General features: G+C 39.8%; 1 protein-coding gene and 1 long non-coding RNA gene across 2 annotated transcripts in view; one reads left to right on the forward strand and one right to left on the reverse strand.

The window, feature by feature from the left end:
- LOC122888414 lies at positions 1 to 16404 on the forward strand. Its single transcript, XM_044222842.1, has 3 exons — positions 1 to 463; positions 4346 to 4461; positions 15094 to 16404. The coding sequence occupies exons 1-3, from the start codon at positions 87 to 89 to the stop codon at positions 15480 to 15482; spliced, it is 882 nt and encodes a 293-aa protein (XP_044078777.1). The 5' UTR covers positions 1 to 86; the 3' UTR covers positions 15483 to 16404.
- LOC122888415 overlaps positions 12952 to 24685 on the reverse strand; it is an 18366-nt gene continuing 6632 nt past the window's right edge. The window contains exon 2 of the long non-coding RNA XR_006380693.1: positions 12952 to 15514. This is a non-coding gene — a long non-coding RNA (uncharacterized LOC122888415). The remainder of the gene's footprint in view (positions 15515 to 24685) is intronic.

Genomic DNA, 24685 nt, shown 5'->3' on the forward strand with positions numbered 1-24685 from the left:
CGGCTGCTGTGTTTGTGTGTGTGTGTATGACTGGCAGGTTAAACTGACTTCCTTCTAGTTTATAGGGGTGGTCTGTTATAATCTGGATGTGTAACATTCCTTTTTCTCCAAAGCACCTCCTCATGAAGCTGGAGCACAGACAAACTCACACACACACACACACTGTCGTCACCCCCCACCCCCCAGCCCACCTGTGCTGCGGTTACCCCGAGGCGTTCTCTCTGCCCCCCCCCCCCCTTACGCTTGCTTCCTGGGTGTTTACCCGAGTGCACCTGGCGGAGGAGAGTGGAAGGAATGAACGGCACGGAGCGCGTGAGAAACGTAGAAAAGAGAAGAAAAAGGAAAAAGAAGACAGAAAGAGAAGAGAAGTGAAGAGAAGTGAAGAGTTGGCCTTCCAGCGTCACATAAAGAACAAGTTTCCGCTGCAGAAGCCCTGCAGGCGCTGCAGTGTCTGCTCCAACAGGTGAGATCAGAGACCAACCTGCCTGTTTACCTGCCGGTCTGTCAGCACCCACCTGGAACAGCACACACACACACACACATACACACAAACACCTGCATTTGACTTCCTCCACACCTACATTGTCATCTCCACCCCACCGGGCCACATACATATCATCAACACAGGAAGCTTCGGCACAGGCAGGTGTAGAAGAAACCATTTATTATCGGCTAGTATTATGGCAGGCTGAATTCACCGAGGAACCAGTCCTAGGTCAGAAACTGTGTATGCAAAATGCAAATAATTATTTGTGCTGTGGTTTGGCCTGCTGTGCTACCATAAGGGTTGGGTTTCCCCCACAGGAGACAATTCAACGAACAGCAGCCAGAAAACGTTTGAAACTAATATTTGAAAGTTTTTAAAAACGTATTCTTCTCTATTCTTTTCTGTGTTTTATTTGCTAAGCAGTGTGTGAGGGGAAGCTAGAATGTCAGACTGCTGCAGCAGCATGTTTGTGCTCAGCTTTGCTAGCAGCGTTATTGTAGAGTGTCAAGAATAAGGTTGTCACACCCAGCACGCATACAAACACACACATCAGCTGTTGTTATGGCAAAGTATTTCTGTTGTGCTGGTAATTTCTTACACATGCAGACTTTCCAAGTATGTCAATGTTACATGAATGTCCAAGAGAAAAAATAACAAATTATCTGAATTGGCAACTCAAAACCATACATTAATTAAATGTGTTTTGTTTTGTATTTCATAAAAAAAAGAAGATGGGATATAAAGAAAAGGAAGAGAGGAGAGGCTAACAGAGGGGTAATTCTATTCTGTAAAAGTGTGTCAGTAGCCCTCAGTTCCGGATGGGACTTTGCTCCAGTTAGGACACATGTGACCTAGTGTGTGTGTATGTGTGTGTGTGTGTGTGTGGAGGGGGTTGGACCATCACTACAACAGAGGTTGTGTTGCGATAACGCAGGACAAAGGGATCAACAGGTGCAACCTCCAAGCGACATAATCTGACTTGACCCATCTCATGTTTGTCTCCTTATCTGCTGCCTTTCACAACTGGCAGAACTTGTACTGCTAAGCCACCATATCGCCATACATGGATGTGACCTGAGATACCACTTAAAGGGGGCAAACCTCTTTTCAGTGTGAATCTGCATTTAGGTAACATGTGTTCGACTAATGCTCTGAGGCCCTGGGGGAAACCACATGCCAGTTTCCTGCAATGAATGATGGTTCCCCTCAGCTGGTCTCTGAATCCGTTTGAGAGTTTCAAGAAGCTAACTGTAATTTTGATATTCAAGAACTATGTGCTTCAAGTTAGCTCTAGTAAATCCCCCGCAGTTTGCTGTTTAGATGACATATTGCAAAAGTAATTTTCACATCTGGTGTAGCGCTCAACCGAACCCCCTCACACCACCGACAACCCCCAAATTAACACACGCACACACGCACACACACTTTCCTCTCTTTCTTTCCCTTTCACCCCCATTCATCCCCTTCTCTCTTGCTCTGTTTATAGAACACAATCTATGAATGCAGAGTTGGGTGCTATTAAAGCATTGCAGAAGAAGAGGGTGCACGGTAAATGATGCAATTAAAAGAGTGCCAGTCAAATCTCCAATGAACAAAAACAATGTGAAATATGGAATTTATGTTTGTTTAACGTATTAAGTTGAGGAAGGTCATAGTCTCCTTATCGGTCCCCACAGATCTGATGTGTTCGTCTGCCGCTTTACTTCTGTTGTGATTTATTTGCTAAGTCTGTTTCCATTGCACTTGGTCATATTTTGCTTTTATCGATACCCCAACTTTTCCACCTCAGCCAAGCGTAAAAACTATATTTCTTATTACTTATTTAAACTGGTTTTCAAATTTCCGGCTTTTCCACTCAGGTCTTTTTATGTGCAAATTGAAAAAGTGCATAAAAACAGGTGTGTGGAAAACGCCCTTAGAGACTTGGCTGCCTGCCTGCAGGTGACTCTGGAGCAGGATGATGATGATGGCGAGTGAGGAGGAGTTTGTGCGTGTATATGTGTGTGTGTATATGGGTGAGTTGGGGAGGATTTCATTTGGGGCAGACATGGCAAGTGCATGCTGTTTGGAAATGGAACCCCTGATATTTAGACCTGCAGACTGCAAAATCATGTCGCCTCCCACCACACATACACAGACATACACACACACACACACACATGCACAGATGTACAAACACACAGTATATCCTCCTCTGCCCCCCTCCTTTCCCCTCCTCTCTTTCTTCAGTGGAATTCAAAAGTAAAATGAACCTAAGTGTGACAGGACGGCTTCAGCTGCAGGAAAAACACACATTTCAACACTTGGGAAGCGAAAGGGAAAGCAGAGAGGAGAAGAGCAGGAGCTGATGGGACAGTCAGAGGAGAACAGGGAGAAAGGGAGGAGCGGTCGTTCAGGATTCTGAGAAGCTTGTATGGTTTAATGTGCATCCGTATTAAAATGGTCAGTGAGAGCCTCAGTGAGCTTGAACTACAACTGTAGATATTAGATCAACATCTTAAAGTTTTTCATGAATAATTTCAGCCTTGACAGCTATTGTCAAACATCCAAATAGTTTTCACTTCCAGTATGTCAAAAACCAAAGTGGCGGTACATTTTTATGGAACAAAATATTTCCCAGTTCACGGCTTCAAGTGTTCCTTTGAGCCCAAGGAGGCGAAAGAGGAAGAAAGACAGAAAGAAGAAGAGAAAAGAGAGATTAGCCATGATATTCAGTGCCGCAGTTGCCTGCCTACCAGCAAGTCAGCCAGGCAGTCAGCCTGTCCACCATGAAGCCAGTCACCCAGCCAGCAAACAAGCCAACCGGTCCATTTCATTCAGTGGGGCCACTGGCATGGGACCAAGTAATGCCACTAAACAAAGAGCTACTGTCTTGCATCACTTCCCCTCAGAGAGGCCATCCAGGCCGCAGCCTCTTATCACCAGGCACTGCCAGTCTGCAGCACACCAAGGCCTCCACCACAACGGCCTCTTTACTGCTTTCTGTTACAGCCTTCTCCCATTATACCACCATTATACTGACCCTGTATCCAGGGGGAGGGTTTTATTTCAGCTTTCAGGAGTGTCAACAAAAGGGGTAGCACATAAAAAGAAAAAACAAATGAAACCCATCAAACAGCATTTTTAATTGAATTTCATCTGACCTCCCAACATAAAGGAGAACATTTTTTTTGCACTTCTTTTTTTTTTCAGAAGTGTACATTTTTGTAAGAAAACCGAGTGAAGTCACATAATGTTCATACAGTATGTATTAAAAGTTTAGACAAACAACTTAGAAATGCACAAGTTAGTTTTCCACTTCTTGTTAGTGGACTTCGGCTTCAAGACCACAGTCTTGGTTCTCGGATTTACAGCAGAGGGAAAAACATTTTTAAACATTTGAAGCCTAAAATGTGGTATTTTATATATTATTCTATTCTATTGTGATCCTATTATTTTCTTATTGCAGAAGTTAAGCAGTGAAAGTCTGGAATCTTAATGGGGGGCTTTGCTCCTCAGTCTTGATAAGTATTCTGCCTGGTGTAGTTTGATACTTCCTTTCATTCCACAACCTCTGTGTGTGGGTGTGGGTGTGTGTGTGTGTGTGTGAGAGAGTGTGAGTGTGTGTGTGTGTGTGTGTCACATGGATGTGTGTCTGTTTTCAACAGGCCCTGTGGCTGCCTAAGAGGGATGGACATGTGTAAAGGAACAGTTGCATTCCTTTCAGATCCTCCTCTCAAAGGGAAAACACACACATAAACACACTCATTCAAATCTATACAAACTAAGCTTACAAGAACACACAAACCTACACCCTCTCTCCCCTCTTTCTCTCTCTTCTCCCTCTTCTCGTTCTCTCTCTATCTTTCTGAACAACAGCGGAGCAGAACGGTCCCCTGAGGCGTCGGAGGGGCCAAAACTGAACCGACCAAACTTGGCTTCCGACCCCGGAGCAGCAACACGCCCACTTGGCGGCGGCCTGCAGTGCATTCCTGGTGAGAGCATTGTCAAAGCCAAGCACTTCATCTGGAGCAGGGCCAGCCCTACCACAATAACATTTCATACATTTATCTCTTGGCTAGAGTCTCTTACACTCAGTACTGACACAAACAGAGAACAGACACACATGCGTACATGCATAAGAAAGAAATTGCGCATACATGCATGCACACACGTACATAGAAGAGTATTACAAAGTATTATTTTGATCTCTACCTCTCCTCCTCTCTGTCCAAGTGTTCCTATCTATGTTCTTTCTCTAATCTTGTTTTCTCTTTCCTGAAGTGAAGCTGTTGCACCGACCTTTTCCCTCTCACGATTTCACTACATAGCGAATAACATCACCTTCATCCTGACCTCCACTTGTTACGACAATCCTCCTCAGCCTCATGGGTCTCTTCACCTGGGCTCTCAAAACTTTTTCAGTTTGAGAAATTTACTACATCCAAGAAAAATGTTTTCAATTATGTAAAAATCAGATTCAATGACTCAAGGCAGCAGAGACAAGGGGCGAGAGAGACTTATGTAACAGGTATGACTTCACAGTTATTTGTTTGTTCCTTGCCTCGTGTATATCTTGTATGCATATGCTTGTATGTTTTGTTGTTGGACTCAGGATGATGAATTGATGTCAAGCAGTACACAGATTGGACAACAGAAGGTCATATTCCCGTTCAAAGCACAAAAGCATAATTTATAAGATGGGGTTGATATTGTTTGATTTTTCAGTTTGTGTTATTATATTCAAAAATATTGGTGTTGGTCTTGAAATGTACTGAAAATTGAGGGACATTCCTCTGCTGGCCTATCATTTAAGAGGTTTTTCCTAAAATTTATAGGTTAAAATGCTGTCAAACAAAATCACCAGTACAGAAATAAGGACATATGGAAATCTGATGGGCTGTTAGCAGTGGGTTGCATTAAATGCAGTCACTTTTCTAGTCATATTGACAGTCCACATGACCAAGTTTCTCTGTCCACTCACCCTAACAGGAAATTAATGAGTTTAGTTGTGAAGGCTGGATGTGTTGTGATAAACTTCCAGCAGCTTTGTATTGCAAATCCAGCAGTGGCCGTGCCAGTGACATAATGATGTTACACACATCTGTTACTCAACTAAATCTGCCAACTCACTTACTGGCTCAGGAGAGGAGAGGACAGGAGAAACCCTAGTCTTGAGAAACTTTGCTCTTGTAAATTTCACATGGTCACATCTTCTTCTACAGCCGATCGCTAACATAGCTCTACCCTGAAATGCCCTCTGTCCTTCCTGTTAACATACATCTGTTTAGTCAATATCATAAGCAACAAGGAAAATCACCACAGCAACCCATCAGAAACAACCAACGACTCACCACCTCTCATACTAGCGCACCTATAGGCAAAGAGAAAAAAGGTCAAGTCATGTTTTCTCAGATATGTGAGTTGTGTGCATTTGTGCGTGTATGTGTGTGTGTTTGAATGTTTAGGACCTCAGGGTGGGGTATCTTGGCATGTCTCACCACAGTTCAATGTTTCCTTTTAGCTCTGTTGGCACTCTCGTGTTCCTGTTGGCTGACCTTTTCTCTTCCTGTGAAGTTCCTGTCATGCACTCTCTGTTCTCGAAGGTCACAGATCTCTTAGCCGAAGCCAGTTGTACCGTATAATAATTTAGAGAGAGGTATCTTATCCCAGAAATACAAATTAATTTAAAATATTTAGTAAATACAGTGGATATATTTTTGATTATATGACAATAAAACTAGGGTTTAGTTAAAGTCACTGGTACTTCATTCTCATCATGCAGTCAAATGCATTATTGAAATACAAAGCAAAAAATATCAATGAACATGTAGAATTTTGCAATGAAAACCTGCAAGGTAAATTTTGGTATTTTTCAACCTGGGTCTTATTCTCATAATTGTGACCATTCTGACTAAAGGGTCATGCTATTTGCACCTTTGTTTTTTAAATGTATTTTTAGGCGCTTTAAGCACCACTCAACAGCAATGTCTCTTTTCCAGAAAAGGAACTATTTTCTTTCTACCGATTGACATGAAACTGCTCACAACAAGGTCTGTGGATTATCTTGAGTAACCGGGTCATGATTTCTGGAAAGAGACATTGCTGTTGAGTTTTTCAAATTTTTTTTTTTTGGCACTTTGAGCACCACAACCTGAGTGCCATATAGTACCATTATATTTAAAAAATAAGCAGACATCTCTATGGCCGATATCTCCAAAACTCGGCAACTCACACCAAAACAGTCTAGATGGATAAATAGCACTACAGGTAAGAGGAAAAATATGTATTTTTGATTTGGTCCCTTTAACAGTGAGAAGCATCAAAGGAGTAAATGATAGGATATCTCTGGTTTAACTGCATCAGTTTTAAGAATTCTTTTTTAAGTTTGTGCTTTGAGACGCCTTTGACTTAGGGAATGTGCAATATCAAATTAACTGACTACTCGTTTAATCTTATTCAACAAAGCGCGGCATCCAGCTGCCAATCAACATGCCTCAAAGGACAGAACCTCTGAAAACATGGAGAGAGGGGATGAATTAAAAACCCTCTGGATTCACTTCCTGCCAGCCATTGTGAAAAGTGATTTAGGTAATGGTTTCCAAGAAAGGGAATCTCTAGGAACTACAGGAACTAGTTTAGCTGAACCACATACGCACGTGTGTGTGCGTGCACACGTTTGTGCACATACAAATGCAGCTGAATGTATATTAGTAGCAAATCTTGAAAATTTTGTGGTAAAAGTCTTGTTTGTGAGAAGTGGTCTGGCTTGTGAAGACCCCTGGGCCAGAATACTTTCCCTGTGGCTGTGCATGTGTGCTTGTGTGTGTGTGTGAGAAAGAGAGAGCGCGAGAGAGCGAGGCATCATTCAACAGCCGCTCCTCCGTCCAGGAGCATCGGATATTGGATTAGTGTGTTAATCTCCCTTTCGTTCTTTTCTCACGTTCCTCTTCCTGGGTCTGTGTGTGTGTGTTTGTGTGTGGCTGCGTACACTTGTCTTCTTCAATACGTCCTCACATTCCCAATCCATCCTTTCCTTTCCTGCCAATGGCCTATGATGCCGTAAACAGGAAGACCATACCTCCATGTATGTCCTAGCTGCTGAGGTCAGACATAAACTATAATGAACGCTCAGTAACCAGAGACAGAGAGAGAACTATGTTCCCATCCAACTTTAAGAAAAATGTAAGATGCATTTTTATCAGATGGTTTTAAGCCTCCACAAGAAAAATGGATTAAGGAATATATTTGCTGTTATTGCTCAGATTTAATGCTTTCAAAGATGAGAACAAAAAAATGCACTTGGTATTATTGTAATGTTTGCATCTTATGCACAGAAAAGACAACAGACTTGATCTCTCTTATTTCCAAGCTTCCAAAATAATATTTGAACTGCAATCCTATCAAGCCAGAGTAAGTATTAATTTATTTATTTATTGTTGTATGTGTCCTTTGGTTTTTGGCTCGTATGCTCTTTATCCCAAAATTTCTTTATTAGGGTTAGGGTTAGGGATTAAGGATATTTTAGGAAAATCCGATGCCTTGATTTGAAATATCAAACATTGAAATTAGGGACATTTACACATTTTGTGACATAGAAGGATTGTTATACGATTTTTATGGAGAATTTATGCAAGAAGCAAAGTGTAGCACAGGAAAACTGTGTTAAAGTTGAACCTTGAAGACAGTCTGGATTTGTGTCCTGACTGTTTGTGTTTATTACTTATTTTTAGCGATGTTGCTGCAGTCCCAGATCTCTGGAAATAACGTAAGTTATAAAAAGGTCTGTGTCTTTTAAATTCATTCTTCAATGTTTTTAACTAATAAATTGTCATCATAACCATCTGCATCATAGTTGGAGGTGCTGTCTATTGTCTGCTCTCGACAAATATTGATAAATTTTCTTGGGTGAAACCAGTCTGATTGAAAATCTCAGTTTCAAAATTACTATATACATGTTCATATTGCCTGGAAGATATTTTTACTAAAAACTAAATGATGAGACGAAAGTTAACAAACACTACAGTAGATGCTCCATTTTCTGTAGCACTGAAAGTTACACTTTGAGGCTTTCATATCGGGAAGATATCTGTAATTGATCGTAATTTTAGGAATTTAATGTGCATAATACTTGGAGGGAAATACAGATAGAGATTTGGAGAGTGAGTGAGCAAGAGACAGAGACAGAGGGAGAGAAAAGAGAGTGACTGAGAAACACTGAGGGAACAGAGACAGAGCACCTGCTCGGCGACCTCGGGCCCAGACAAAGACACCTCTGTCCCACAGTACAATGACGTCCAGGACACTGTAACTTCCTGTGTCTGGTGGGACGACCAAACAGCACAGCAAGCTAGCTGTTTGTGCAGGCAGGTTCAATTCACACGCACAAACACACACACACACACACACACACACACACACACACACACACACACACAGTGGTGGGCAGTAATCAGTGGACATTCTCTCCACAAGTTTTAGTTTGTTGTAAAGTTTTAAATTAAATTGAATACTTGCATTTTTTTCAGGGAAACTGCTGAATGCTAATTAATGGGAGAGCAAAGAAGTAAAAAGATCAGCAACGTTCAGTCATTTCAAACTGCCTCAGAAGAAACATATTGTTTCCTGATGGAGTTTGCTGTGGCTGATTAAGACGATTGAGGTGATCAGCTTGCTTTTTGTAACTTTTCTCTCCTTTCCTTACAGATTTAACAGATTTTAATCATCATACATTTGTAGAATTCTTGTTTTCTCCATTCTCCCAATATAAAAAGCAGAAAAGAAAACAGGAGACTGGTGCAAAAAAAGGCATTAGAATTACTATGAGCAACAAAAGTTGGCCACCCTCCCCCTTCAGGGCTAAACTTCGGATGCTAAACTTGAGACTACCATCGCCATGGAAACAGCTCAATGCCCATAGAAATGTAGGTAGCATTTCTCAAATACTGTAGTTACCAATAGTAGATCAAAACAAGAGAGAAAGGGAAAGCCTTTTTGAAAATGGGGAAATTGCATTAAAGCCTACATCAAAGCAAAATTGTTTTCCTTTTCTTTTCTTTGGCCTCAGAATTCAGCTCAGCAACAGGTCCATGATATTCAGCGTTACATAATTGTCCACCACCTCAACGTCTGTCTTTGATAACAGGAAGGAGACTCAACCTTCTAAAATCAACAAACACGTCCTTGGATTTTTATAGCTGTACAGTTCAAGGAAATCAAAGCATAAAATTCCTGACCTCCTTTTCCTGATTACAGACTTAGAAACTAAAATAGTTTTCAATTGTTTTTCTAACTGCTGCAGTTGTAGCTTTAAATAACTTACTTTTAATATATATAAACGATTAGACAGATACTCAGGCAGATTCCCTCCTGAGGGCAGGGCTTATGGAACTCAGAGTAGCTTAAATTTCCAGTTCCCGTCCAATTTTTTCACAATTGAGAATGACTTCCGGATGGGAGCCGAAACGTCTTGATTCTGAAAACAGTGTCCAGATGACTACAACTGAAACCTTTTCTACGATAAACGATTAGAGATTACTGGTTAGCTGGTTACAATTTTAATCAATAAAAAGATGATTTATTCCTTATTTCAGGCTTTAATTTATGTTTAACCACACGCAACCTTTATTTGACATGCACAAAATGTCTATTTTATTTATGCTCTTACAACAACAAAAAATACAATATACTTCCCTTCAAACAAGACAAAAAGTTAACCTCTATTTTATAAAATAACTCTGTTTATAGTATATGCAGAGATGTACATTAAAAATAGGTGGGTTAACTATGAGCATAAGGGGAAAATACATATTTTATTGAAACTGTCTATTCCACTTAAAATACTCTATTCACTGTAGCGTAAAACTTAATATACATTATATGCATACTTTATGATTTATGTTACAAAAATGATGTTACCCTAAAAGGCGGGTAAACAGATTTTTGGCGGGTTCCACTACAACAGTGAGGACATGTCAGTTTCTTAAATGCAACTTCTGTAAACCAATTACATACATTCCAACTCAACCAAACCCTGTAGTAGCAGAGCTGTGTCACAGTCATTATGGCACAAGATATATGGGAAAAGAACAGGGTACAGAGCCTTGCCGACAGGACGACGTGATTGAAGTTTGAGCTTGGCCACCAATTATGTGGTTGCTATGTTTCCTCTGTTGCTACCCTGGTATCTTCCTTTCACACGCCCGAGAGGAGGAGGACAAGGGGAGAGGAAAGGATATTATAAACACATGTATGTATAGGTGAAGTCAAAAATATATTATCGATGGAGCTAAAAATGGGGAATTTAGTTAGTAGCAACCGTTTTGTGAAGTGGTACTGTGAGAGATTATTGTCGTTTTCCTTGGATTTTTATTGTTGATGAATTTAAAGTTTGTGTAAGTGTTACTTTCTTTCTTTGTTGAAACATGTTGGCACCACGTTATATTCAATGATCCATTTACTCCACAACAAAGCTTCTTGCTAGGAACGCCAAAAAATCTATTACATTTAACACCTTAACATTCATAGCTGCTACAGAGTAAGCAAAGGTGTAAAGTTAACTGCTTGCTCACTTAGCATACATCAATGAGACAAAGGATTTTTGCCAGTGCTTATAGCAGTAAATATTAAAATTGCACACAGATTTAAGGACCTTAAGGATCTTTATTGGTACCACTTTATAATCACGTACACTTATACAACAATTATAATAAGAACAGCCCAAAAGTTGTTCTTAATAATGGCTTATAAATTGTCTTCCATTAGAAACGTTTTAACCAATAATAAAGCCATTAGTTACAACTTGTAAACCTTTATAAAGGGTGTCTTATTAGGAAGTGGTACCTCTTTTATAGAAATTGTCTTGTGTTGTAACATACTATAACGCTACTCATTAAGTGGGAAAAGTAACAATTTTGTAATTGTAAATACCTTTACAAAACTCTCCTCAGTAAAGCCTGAAACATGTCTTTTTGTTAGCAAGTCTGCAAACATATATTATGCAGAGATATCCCAACTAAGATATTTACTCATAACATGACTGTGAACACAAGGGGCAGTGTTAAATTTCTCAAACTTGTATAAACTTGAATGTATTGAAGCAAAACTAAGACATAAATGAAAAAAACAATAAATACTCATCATTTTGTTGTTTGTTTTAGACCCATGTTAGGTGTTCCCAGTTATACCACATGATCTCCTTCCCTGCTCAACTTATCATAATTTGTTTGACACAAAGAACCACAGATCTGCACAACGAATATTTGAAATTTTGGAGGCTTGCACGTTGGCTTGATTTGCAGGCCCACGTGAGGTATGGTTACCCATAAACCACTTTTCTCCATCCCAACTCACAAATGCTTACATGTATCTGTCCTGCAGCAGTTTGGTGTTAATCCAAAGTTACTTTTCTTTGGCCTGGTGGTGAATTAAGCTGATTTAGCAATAAATTATTTTTCTAAGCCTTCTAATATTTATACAATGTACATACAGAGCAGCCCATAGATAGTTTGACAGAGTCCATTCTGTCCTCCTGCACATTAAATTGGAAATGAAACCATGACAATGATGTTGTGATTTTTCAGCTTTAATTTGATGTTTACATCCACAATAGATGAATGGTGTAGTTCATTTTATCCACTAACACACTGTCCCTCAATTTTATGGTGGCAAAAGTTTAGTTTGACATTTTTAGAAATGCTGATGAAGAAATGCTTATTGACTTTCTTGCCACAAGTTAAATGAGAAGATCGATACCACTTTCATGTTTGTAAGCTAAACATGACACTATAGAGCCATCTGCTTAGCTTAGCAGATAGACTGGAAGCAGGGGGAAACAGCTAGCTGAGCTTTGTTCAAAGGTAAAAAAAAATCTGCCTATCAACATCTTTAAAGCTGCTGGTGCAAAAATCAGCATGTAAAAATGACGAATTTGTGGTTGCATGCTTATTCACTAGAAATCATGATAAATTAATAATGATAGAAAATGCTCCTACTCTGAGAATGGAAAAGAAATTATGCAATTCCAATACTTAACTGTAAGAAACACAGAGTCTGAGAATACCAGAAGAAAACTCCTCCACTTCTCTGTGACCTTAATCATCCTGTGGACACACAGTTTCCTTGATTTAACCTCTAATAGATGGGCATTAAATCTTTGCGGAATCGCTGGTTATCTCCTCTGATTCATTCCTCTCTTCCCTCTTCCTGTAACAGAAGCAGAAGGAGACGTACCCCCCCCCCAGTGGAAACCTCGGGACACCGAGTCCAAGCCCACAGGCCTCTCAGAGTGTCAGCTCGTAATATTGCTGCTTAATGAGGGAAGAAATAGCAGTGGTTACCCATTTGGTCTGAGTCCTCTTTCAGTCGCAGAGTGTGCATGTTTGTGTGTCTGCACAAGCCTGAATGCTTGTGTGTGTGTGTGTGTGTGGGTCTGTGGGTATGTTTGCAGCACGGCTGTGCACGAATGAATGCTTTTGTGTGGTGTGTGTGTGTGTGTGTGTGTGTGTGTGTGTGTGTGTGTGTGTGTAGGGGTAAATGAATGTGATTGTGTTTATTTGCTGGCTGTGTGTAGGATACAGGAAGCCTTGGGGGCCCAGACTCTTGCTGTTTGTTATGGAGTGAGGAGGAGGTGTGTGTGTGTGTGTGTGTGTGTGTGTGTGTGTGTGTGTGTGTGTGTGTGTGTGTGTGTGTGTGTGTGTGCATGCACGTGTGTGTGTGTGTGAGAAAGAGATGGAGGCATTGGAAGTTAAAGCCATGTCTGCTGTCTATAACTGCTGGGCATGGAGTCTCAGTGGAGCCAGAGCACAGTGTAAGGGCAGACACACATGCACACACAAACACAAATGGCAACACTTGAAACATATAGCAGTGATTTATAGCAGCCTAATGATCCACTCAGGCCTTGAGCTGATTCATCCCTTATGTCAACTCTTACAACGTTTTCATATTACATCTTCTTCTTAAATGACATGAAACTGTTTAACAGGCAGCAATGTCAAAATAAAAGCCCATATACATTTCAGTGCAAATACAAGTACATAAACCAGTTGTTTGTAAACTTTTCACAAATTAAAATATACAGGGGGAAAAAGATCCCAAACAATCTGCACCTCCAGCAGAGCAAGAGCGTGTTTTGAAGTTATGGGAAATGAGGAAGCTGATGCTACTGAGAACTTCTTTATCTCATTACAGTCGCTGAAAGTCGACGGCACTGAGAGCTTTGTTTTTACCACTCAATGCTGAGTGGAGCAGTAAAAGGAATTACATTGTTTCTCTGTTGTGTGTGTGTGTGTGGGGGGATGATGAACCGATGATCAGTATTATTGCAAGTATCCATAGTTTTAGACAAACTTCAGTTTGGCAACCCGGTCTCCTAGAATTTACGTTTACATACTACTAAATTGCAACAGCAAATACATTTGAAAGAAAATAAAGAAAATAATGTCACCTGAATTAAATTTCTTACTGAAAATGAATGTATCTGGCGAGTCGCAAACTGTTTATACCATACGGAAAATATCTGCAACATATTTAATTTGTTTTCCAACAATATCCGCTCTTGCTATACAATATTCACTCGTAGCAACTAAAGCATTATAATATTTTTTTACGGTTATTTTCAGGCACTGACAGTACTTTGTAAAGGTTTGAGAAAGACTGTGGTCTTGGTTAAACACTGAAAAAGACACGACGTGTTTACTTTAATGACAAGTAATGGAAACTCCGATCTTTCCCTAATCTTAACCAAAGTACATTTGGTGCCTAAAAAGTCTTGTGTTTTGTTCACCCTCCATCCACACCGGGAACTCCCTATGACTTGCATGTGGTACAAAAAAGTAGCACTTGCTACAGTACACTAAAAGAAATGTTGGCACTGAACATACTCTAGGCATAAATTATGTTTCTTCCAAAACGTAACTGGCAAAACAAATTGGGATTATATAAACGTAATTTCTAGGGACTGGGTTGCAAATGGATGTGGTTTTGTTGGTTTCTTTCACAAAATAATTGCCATGGTGATACTATTCTATTTAGACAGGTTTGCAGTTTTACAATAAACTTTAAACAAGCTTATGTTGTCTGTTATGTTCCAGCATCATGATTGGTACATACATCAAATTTCTCAACTTTCGGAGGCATCTTTTTAAAAAGTTATTTCCGGAGGTCAAAGATGATGGCTTAGTGTGGCCAAAAACAGACACTTATTTAATGTGAACATGGCCTTAGTGTTTAAATTCATTAAAATAAATAGTATTTTGGGGACATTTTATTTCTTTATTAGAGAGCTGACATGAAATAAGGGTACAATGACATGCAACAAAGGTCCCCAGCTGGATTTCACTTGAACGATACAGTTCATAAATACGTTTTTAACTAAACTACAAATATTTTGCAAAGCAACCTGGATGAAGAAGGCTATTCTTATCCTAGACCAATTCAAAGTACTTTTGAGAAGAAAAAAAAGTCACGGAAAATGAATACTGTTAGCCATGCTTCCCCACTTACAAGTTTTTTAAAGCATAAATTATTTTACAAATAGCATTTTGCTTTGCTTGTTTTGCAACACAATGAAATAAAAAAAAACTCCTCTCCCTTTCTGTTTTTCGTCTCCTGAGGTTTTGCTGCAGTTTCCTTAAGTAATTTGACAGTTTCACCACATCCAGTTTGGTTTCTGGCTGGTGTCTTGGCTGGGAGCGCCAGCAGAGCTTTTTCTGGAGCCTTCTTCTTCTTCTACCCCCTGCTACAGCTCCAATGTGTGGTTACATCTCTGAGGGCCTCCAAAGCACATGGCAGTCGTCCCAGTGGGAAAGAAGGACAGAGAAAGAGAGAGGCAGAGGGGGGTGGAAAGAGTGAAAACGAGAGGGGAGGAAGACATGAACTGAATGTTAGGAGAGGAAAAGATAGAGGGAGAAAAGAGAAAAAGATTGAAATGACCACAGTGAGGGACATTTGTGCTCTGAGCAAACAGGCCAGTCGTCCTGACTTCCTCCCTCCATCCCTCTCTTCTTCAGCCTAGGACATAAACACCAGACAGGCAAAGAGTCTGACCTAAAGAGGAAGAAATGTTTAATTTAGCAATTTGTCCTTGTGTTCCCTGACCTCCACACTAACCTAACCTAACCCTGTGCTTTACAATTCAATGCTGGACCACAGACAGAAAACACTCCCTGCAGCTCGTAGCTGAAGAGTTTCATTGTAAAGTGTTTCGTTTCATTGTGCAAATGCGAAAATAAAAAAAGATTTCTAATGCTCAGTGTTAACTCACATTGATGAGGTTATATTAGTAAAAGGGTAATAATGGTGAGATAAGATAGCATAAGACCTAGCTGGAAGTTATGCAGTGTGTTTCTTGTTACAAATGCAATGCAAATTCTTGGTCAAAGCTCTATAATAACAGTAAACAATACATCTGGGTGTCCCTGTTGCCCAGTGGTTTAAGATACAGTCCATGTAACTGGTTTAATTATGGCCCAGAATCTTTGTTGCATGTCATCCCCTTCATTCATTCCTGTCTGTATCTACTGTCTGCTATCAAATAAACACAACATGGCAAAAGAAAATGAATGCCCTCATTAGTATTATTGCCATATTATCTTGAGAGACTATCATCAGGAGAACAACAGCATTGGTTATTTGTTCAAATGTTAAAAAATGGCTTACATTTTCCTGACAAGCGACCTCTTGAAGTCATGCAAATAATGCCTGTTAATAAAAGCCAAATATATCGTGACTTTGTTGTAACACTGCAAGACCTCTTATTGTGGAGGGCTTCTTTAACCATTGAGGCTCATTAACTAACCTTAACCGAGAAGTTGCCTGAACCAAATATTAACCATAAAATTGGCAGATCAGAAAAAGCTCATAAGTTGTTCTTTGGAAAGAACAATGTTTTGTGGCAACATTTTTTCTGAGTGAAGGAGGTGCTACAAATTTGTACCGTATGTGAGTTGTAGGGAGGTGAATGGTTGGTGGTACAAATCACAGGACTTTGATACCGGAGACTTGGCATCCTGAGTGCTGTGTGTGATTAGGTTCAGGCAACAAAAGTGCTTTGGTTAAGGTTAGGGAAAGATTGTGGTTTCGATTAAATGCCAATACAGTAAACACGCTGTGTCTTGTGCTTTAAGCCACTGTTGACTTTTTTCAATATTTAACCAAGGACACGATCTTTCCTTCATCTAAACCAAGTGCTTTGAGTGGCAAAACATAACAAACAACTTTATCATACTTTAGTTGCTATGAGCAGGTATTATATTGCATCAACAGACATTGTAGGGAAAGTAAATCAAATAAGTTGTAGTTGAAAATCTTGCACATAAGCTGACTATGAACATTTTGACTTGGTAAATATGTTGGTTAAAAACATTTCTTCATTATGTTGTAAAAAAAATACTAAATGTAGGCGGCATTACGTGTTTTGGAAGGCACTACCAAACAACTTTTACAAGTCATGTGTTGATGGATATCCATCAACTTTGCGTCTTTGGAACACTACTGAAGTGGGAATCTTAAAACTTCAACAGCAGTTGCATAACAACACAATAACAATATTTTCCCAATAGTTTGTTACTGTTTGTTGTTGTTCTTCTGAGCTATTGACAGATGTTTTTTTCACTTTTTATCCCTTTCTGTTGTGCATCACATTGTGGGACAGCAGTGTCAATCAACACCAAACTTAATTATTTTTGTTATTTTTGAACACCATATATTACTAAAAAAATAATAAATACAGTAAAATGCTACATACAAAACTATTCAGAAATACTTTGTCCATAGGTGATAAGTGCTATTAAAAAAATGTATATTTTTGCTCTTATGAATAATGACATGATCCAGAAGAGAGAGAGATTTAAGAGAGAGAGAGAGAGAGAGAGAGAGGCAGAGAGATGAAGAGTGGGAGAGGGAGGGGGTAAGTAATTTACACCAGGAAGTAATTAAAAGTAAGTAAATTCTAAGCCGGGTCTTCTAGTTTACAGTCCAGCCATAAACCCACTGTGATATCTGGCTCGCAATAAACATTATTTATTTCTTTGTTTATTAATGCTTCCACTGCTACTCCTCCCCCATGTTCCTGTGTTATTCTTTAAAAGAAAGAAACTAATACAAACCCCACTGACTGAGAGGCCCAACTAAGTTTAATGTTGAAATATTGGGTCCAAGTTTAATAGCAAAAAAATAAAAAATAGAAAGGGGATAAGTTAATGTAATTATTTTTTATGAAAAAAAAACACGGGTCCTTGATGTGGGTTTGTTACATGTGGTTTGATATGTTTTGTGTTTGTGGAATGAAAAGCTGAAGTTTCAAAGTGGGTATTAAACAGATTTAAAGGCCTCAGGACAAAGAAAGTAAAAAGTTAAAATTAGATGACTTTGCCAACCAGCGTCTTGTAATCAGTTAGGATGTCCAAGAAAAATGGGGAAAAAACATCTTATCCTGTATACAACTCTCCATATTATGAGAAACAATGGCAATAAGGCAGTTACTCATTTTTATCCCAATTGCTTTTGTCACATGTTCAATATACTATCTAGTCTACTAAGCTGACTCAATCTGAAAATGCATCTTTTTCTTCATCACTTTCAAACCCAAAAACACATATTTTTGAAAATGGATGAATATGAAAAAGCCAGCCTTGCATTTTGGTGTGGATGAGGAAAACAATGAGGTAAGCCTGCTGTGTGGCAGTAAAGCTTTCTGTTGTTGTTTACTCGTGAAGTATTTACAGCCATGTTTGCTCAATGTAAAACAAAATATAAAAACTCCTGATTAAAAACTTTTATCATTATTTCAGTAAGTTCGGATCAATTAACAAGTGTTTGCCTGAAGGCTACGATTCTGCACCCCCCTCCACATTTTAACCTGGCCTAATATTTCATGTCTTATTTTCACAACATCTCGGTTGCCCTGTCACAACATCTGCAAACCTCGGTTGGGTGCAAATAAGCCACCCGCTGAAAAACACCAAGCAGAGGTTAAAGTCCGCAGAGGCCCGGCAGCTTGTTTTCAACTGTCAGAGAGGCAGGATTCCTTAATGACATGTTGTATCCCATCCTAACTGTAACATCCTCCCCACAGGGTAAATAAAAGCTCAAAGTTAGTGTGTGTGTGTGTTTGTGATCAGAAAGAGATATATGATCTGTCCTCCTCAAAGGAAAGAGCCTCTGATGACGTACATGCACGGCTCATGTGTTTAGGCAAGAGAGACAGACAGAAAGAAATGTCCATGTGCATGAATGCAAGTGTAAGTGTGGGTATTTATGTATACGTGTGTGTGTGTGCGTTAGTGCACATGTGCATGCACAGCAGATAGCCTCTGTGTTTATTTAGTTTGAGGTGACAGCAGGAAGGAAGGCAGGTTAACGAGCTGCCGGCTCTAGGCACCCAGGCACATGGTGGTTACGCAACTCCAGCCAACTCCTCTTTCTCACACACATACACACACACTCACAGAAAATGCCCTCACCTGGGTGAGGAAACAGAAGCATTCACAAGCACATTCAAGCCAGCTGAATGGTATTTCAACTCTGCACAATACTTACATAAAACAAAACTGCATGGATGGTCACTCTAAAGCCTTCAGTCACAAAAAATGTAGAGAATAGCATTACTAAAGTCGCATTTGTGCCTCCTGTCAACATGTTCTGGTGCTCCTGCTATAGACGCCATCGCAACACTACATCAAGAGAAGTCAAATCAATTTATTACTTATTGTTTTTACATTCAAGTTAAGTCAGGTCAAGTTAGTTTTAAAGCCCAATGTCAAAGCTATTGGGGAAAGTGCCAGTCGAAAATGATAAATTAACAATATTTAGCATTGTAGGTCCCCAAAATGGCCAGAGATCTTTAAAAAGTTTAGAGAGTCTCAAAATTTTTGAGTACAGATACTAAGTGGGATTAAATATATATTACACTTCTGCAGAAGTAGTTGGAGATGAGGAACTAATTTAGTATCTAATCTCATCTATTTTTCTGCAGAAAAAAAATCATGAGCTGTTAAAGGTGAGCAGCTAACAGATGGCTGCTTTTGAGTAAGTTTGGCTACAGTGTCAAAAAGAAATCTAGGATTGTGTTCATTGTTAATGATTGAGCGAGAGAAATATGCTGATTTAGCAGCAGACAGGGCACACTTGTAATTCAAAATACGTTCATGCCATGCGAGGCAACTTCCAGTTTTGATTTATGCCATTTGCCTTCCAATCTCCTGCAGGCATGCTTAACAGCACGTTTCTTCAGTAAACCAGGGTGAAGACCTTTTTGACTGTCTTGACTTTGACATCTATCATAACAATTCATTTAACAGTATAATGTGTTTGCATGTATTCATTTCAACAAGCCTAACTAGGCTTATTTAAACCTACTGTATTGGCATAGATGACACCAGTACTTTAAAATGACTCAACAGTTACATTCATGTGAGTGTTGCCATTACAGAGTCACTAGCTGGTAGGCGTGCACTCATACATTCTCACATGTATACACACAGAGCTGCACATGTACACATGCTCACTAACACGTCTACCAGGTGCAGCATCTGCGATTGTATTCTGTGCTGCGTTGAAACGTCCAACCTGTGATTTACAGACCCAAAGGCAAAACACAGAGAGAGGGACAGAAAGAGACAGATCGAAGTGTTGGAAAAGAAAGAAGTATGTTTAAGTACGATTCATAAATATATATTTGTGTGTGTGTGTGTGTGTGTGTGTGTGTGTGTGTGTGTGTGTGTGCACATGGCAGTGATGGTCAGCCAAGCAGAAAAGACCCCCCACGTCACCCATTAACACACACTCACCTTTGACCCCCCGCCCAAACCACTGAATGGCTCTCTAATGGAGGCCAGACTTTGAGAGTGTGTGCATGTTTTTGTGTGTGTGTGTGTTTCCACAGGCGCACATACTCGGTTGCATGTGTCCATCTGCATGTGCATGAGAGCTACAGACAGAGAGACACAGACAGAAAGAAAAGAGAGCGAGAGAGAGAGAGTTTGTGAGTACAAAGAAAAAACAACTCTAGAAAGTGGAGGAAGTTTACACAGCCGACTTTGCAGAGCTCCAGGAGCTGCTCTATTTCTAAAGACAGCAAACCCTCACTACATATGTGTGTGTGTGTGTGTGTGTGTGTGTGTGTGTGTGTGTACTTGTACTTGCTACATAGTGAGGACTGAAACACGTTTTTTACCTACAGAGTGAGAACATTTTTGGAAAATGAGGACATTTTGGCTGGTCCTCACAACTTCAAAGGGCTGTTTGAAGGTTAAGACTTAGTTTTACGGGTTAGGTTAGAATTAGGTTAAGGTTAGGGTGAGGGTTAGGGTTAGGCATTAAGTTGTGATGGTTAAGGTTAGGGTAAGGGGCGAGGGAATGCATCATGTCAATGATGGTCCTCACAAAGATAGAAGTACAAGGATGTGTGTGTGTGTGTGTGTTTTAATGTGCTGTATGTGTGAGCTGTTTGTGTTTGTGTGAGTACATTTCAGCATGTGAACTTCAGTGTGTGTCTGCACGAGTGCATGAGTGTGAGTTAAAATTAATAAATACGCACAATTGAAGGCTTCCTGTTATTTGGTGGTGAGGCCAGAGGAAGTTATTTTGTGGTACACTGATAATTTTGGTCAGAACACCGGGCTATAAATACTGTCAGCGCTACGCACCCCATCCCGCCTTCCTCTCTTCGCTCCATCCCTCCATCCCTCCATCCCTCCCAAAAATGAAAAACTGGTGTGCTGCAGGAAAACAAGAGCAAAATAAGCATGCAGAGAGTTGTTTTTAGATTTTTTACAACGTCCCTCGCTCCAGTCTGCTCCGGTGTCAGGTTCATTGTAAGGAACAGGCTTCGTGTGGGAACATATATGGCCAAAAAAGTCTCAAATGAATTGAGGTACTTTGAGTTGTGCTCAAATTTTACACAACTGTTGTGAGTTTGAGGGCATAGGAGCACATGTTGTTCAATCTGTATGCCAGTGCCACATGAGAACAGGTGTTGTTCAGTTGTTTCTTATTGTCAACACATTCCATGCAAACATCAATACCAGCAATGAATTTATCCTGCTAACAAGCATTGCCTGTATAGCCAAAGCCTGATATAGCTTGTTCTTCTGTACCATAGACCACTGCTGTCTAAAAGCTATTAAAAACACATCAATGAAACACACAGTGGGCACTGGGTCACATATTTCTTCATTATAATGAACATGGGCATTGTAGTTTATTTTGAGTCAATCCCACATGCATCATTCTTCTACTCAGTAGCACACCAAATGTGTATTGATCTGCAGCTGAAAATAGTCCCATACATATTGACTGTTTACTCCTGTTTATCCAGGAAAGTACTGAGCCTTTTAAAAAATGAAATTATATATTTGTGAGCCTTTTTTGAAGATTTTCATCTTTATTAAGAATAAATGGCCTTGAGGTCACAGAAATGGCAAAGAAGTCTAAGTACTGAGGAACAGAGTAACACATTGTTGGTTGTGGTCCCTTCATGAGATTTGTTGACAGTAAGAAAAATACTAAAATAGAATAGCGCCAGTCTTATCCTTGAAGGGGAAACAACTGAAAACAATTGGAAAGAAAAAGTAGACAATTTAATCAAGAGTCAAAAATGACAAACCTTAAAGAAGTACTGTAAGTGGTTGTCAAATGCCCTCATATTTGAGGGTTTTACAGTAATGAGGACTTTGGCTCTGCACAAGTAGTTAAATACTGGGACATATACAGGTACACACACAAAACAGGAACATATTCATCAATATGCACACACACACAAAGAGAATCATACACACACTGGGACATGGCCGGCTACACATGCGCACATTCGCATTAATATGGCACTCAAAGATGCATGTGGTCACTGCATGAGGCATGCCAGGAAATTCTTTCAAGGGCATGTTAATATTCCAGATGCTTTTGGATATAAACAAACCTCCAAACTGGAGAGCGGAAATTCAATTTGAACGCAGCTCTGCGTGGAGATACAGAGATGTTTATCCCTCCCTGCCTATCTCTGTAGCCGGATGGCTGAGTGGCCACTTAGTGTTTACCTATGATAAGGGCTTTCTGTTTGACTACCAGTTAAGCTGCAGTCAACAGAGAGGCCACAGTGGGGAACGTAGTTTTCATAAAAATCTAATTGTTACTCTTGGTGATTTGAGTTGGGCTGGTAACTCTACACTCCAGGGGCCAAACAGGATGGGATAATAATTTCTGTGGTTTGTTTTATCGTACTTTGGTGCAAGATGGGTGTGGAGTTTGCTGAGCAGGATCGCACAAGAAATTTCAGAAAGTTTAGCCCTTAAGACAGTTTAACATGAACCTTTAACTTCACCTTTCTGTAGCCTATGCATCTTAAATCACACGCTAGAAAACAAAGGATAAATGCATACTCTGAACATAAATGCACAAAAGAATGAAAGTAGAGTGTCCTATTGTGTTTGTGATGCACACATGCATTCAAGCACAAACATAAATGCACGTGTGCACATAGAAATACACAAAATGCCCCCCCACAGTTTAGCTGTGTCACTTCCAGACTGTAGGACAGAGAGATTTTCCACAGTCTACAGGAAGTAAAAGCTGCTACTTAAAAAGACCTAAGAACAGCTATTAGCTAAATGCTAATTTGCTAACATTGCATTTAAACTTTATGATGTTATCAAGCTAACGTTAACATGTCAATAATACATTATGGTATCTCAAGTAGTTAGTTCCCAACTACCCAGTACCTCTTCTGTTTCTAAATAAATGGTTGTTGCCACAAAAATGAGCAGATGCATTGCAGAGTTTTTGCTAACAAAGACTTACTTGACATCTGAGTGTTTAGAGCAGAAAATGTGGAAGCTTTCATGAAGTGGCTATAGGTAAAATTCCTATGTAATATAGGAGACAATGATTGCAGCAAAGTAGACGTTTATTCTGTGTAAGGTATGTCATGTTATTTGAAGGACAGTTGGTAGCTTATCTGCTCACTGACTCACAGACAGAACCTCCTATGTGTCACTGATATGAAAAATATATCTTCAGGCAAAGACATTATGGAAATGAATTCCCCCAGTGAATGTTTGGGGTTAGACATCTGCCACAAGGAATCTGATCCACAGTTAACACTCAAGAGCAGCCTCACCACGCTGCTTTTTACGTCCATGCTTTATGTACAGGTTGTAAGTCTGAATGGCCTCTCTAAGGACAAAACAAGCACAGTTCAGAGTTTACGACAGGACCACTCAAATCAGCAACCCTAAGAGAGTTCAAGAGAGCAATAACAAACACATAGGCTACTATGTCAAGGTAAGCTTTACTTTGACCATATTATGCTGATAATTTCTATAAAACATAGCTATCTGTGCACTATTAGTTGCTTTACCAACTGTTGTGTTCTGTGTTAACTAATCCTCAGGTTTTTAATATCCATCCAAAACCTTTTGTCAGTCCTGAAAAGATTTGTTCCTCCTCCTCGTCAGACGTCTACAAATGGTAGTTGTAACTGACAAGTGCTCACAGTGCAATGTCAGTATCGTTCCTCTCAATCAACCCCGGTTTGTCCTGGGACTTTATCCCCCGGCAACATCGGAACTCACTGTTTACCCATCCCATAATAAGGCTCATTCAGCTGAGGACATCTTGATTAGGCCTGCTGAACGTCTGGTTCTCATTTAGCATGGAGGATGGGACAGAGAGAAAGGAAGGAAGGGGGTTAGAAAGGGAGAGAGGGACAGAACAAGATAGGTAAGTGAAAAAGGAAAGGTGACTGCCTGGGAAACTAAATGTTAAATAAAGAAAGATTGTCATTTATTGAGATTTTGGGATTGTGATAAAGTTGACATCTACTGGTGAGTTTGGGTTCATACACATGATAATTAATAAGAAATTCAGAGTGTTTCTAATTGTTTTTCTTCCAACCTGCAGAACTGATTTTGGGGCTGGACTATATACAGAATGTGTATAGATTTTTCTTATTTACAGGACCAAAAAGTCTACCCCAGATACCCTCTGCTATAATGTGGCAAACTCATGCTGATGACCTTCTGTCCTGGGAAAAGTTGACAAAGTACTTGCAAACTTTTGATAAGTTCTGGTGTGTTCCCTTTAGGATATCCTTGAAATAAATGCATGTTACCCTTCCCTGGCATATCACTATGCAAACAAGCAAATGAGCAGCTAGTGAAAAGTTTCCAGAAATCTCAGTCAACCTCTCCTATCCAGCTACAGTACATATATCAGATGTTT

This window comes from Siniperca chuatsi, linkage group LG14 (assembly GCF_020085105.1).
Source record: "Siniperca chuatsi isolate FFG_IHB_CAS linkage group LG14, ASM2008510v1, whole genome shotgun sequence".
In the NCBI taxonomy this organism is placed as follows: domain Eukaryota; kingdom Metazoa; phylum Chordata; class Actinopteri; order Centrarchiformes; family Sinipercidae; genus Siniperca; species Siniperca chuatsi.

What these genes read in the sequence shown, in the direction of transcription:
- LOC122888414 (XM_044222842.1), top strand. Translation starts at nt 87, where the DNA reads ATGTGTAACATTCCTTTTTCTCCAAAGCACCTCCTCATGAAGCTGGAG. An exon ending in TGCAGTGTCTGCTCCAACAG is followed by an intron (nt 464 to 4,345) that starts GTGAGATCAGAG and finishes TCTGAACAACAG; the next exon opens with CGGAGCAGAACGGTCCCCTG. An exon ending in CGGCCTGCAGTGCATTCCTG is followed by an intron (nt 4,462 to 15,093) that starts GTGAGAGCATTG and finishes GTTTTGCTGCAG; the next exon opens with TTTCCTTAAGTAATTTGACA.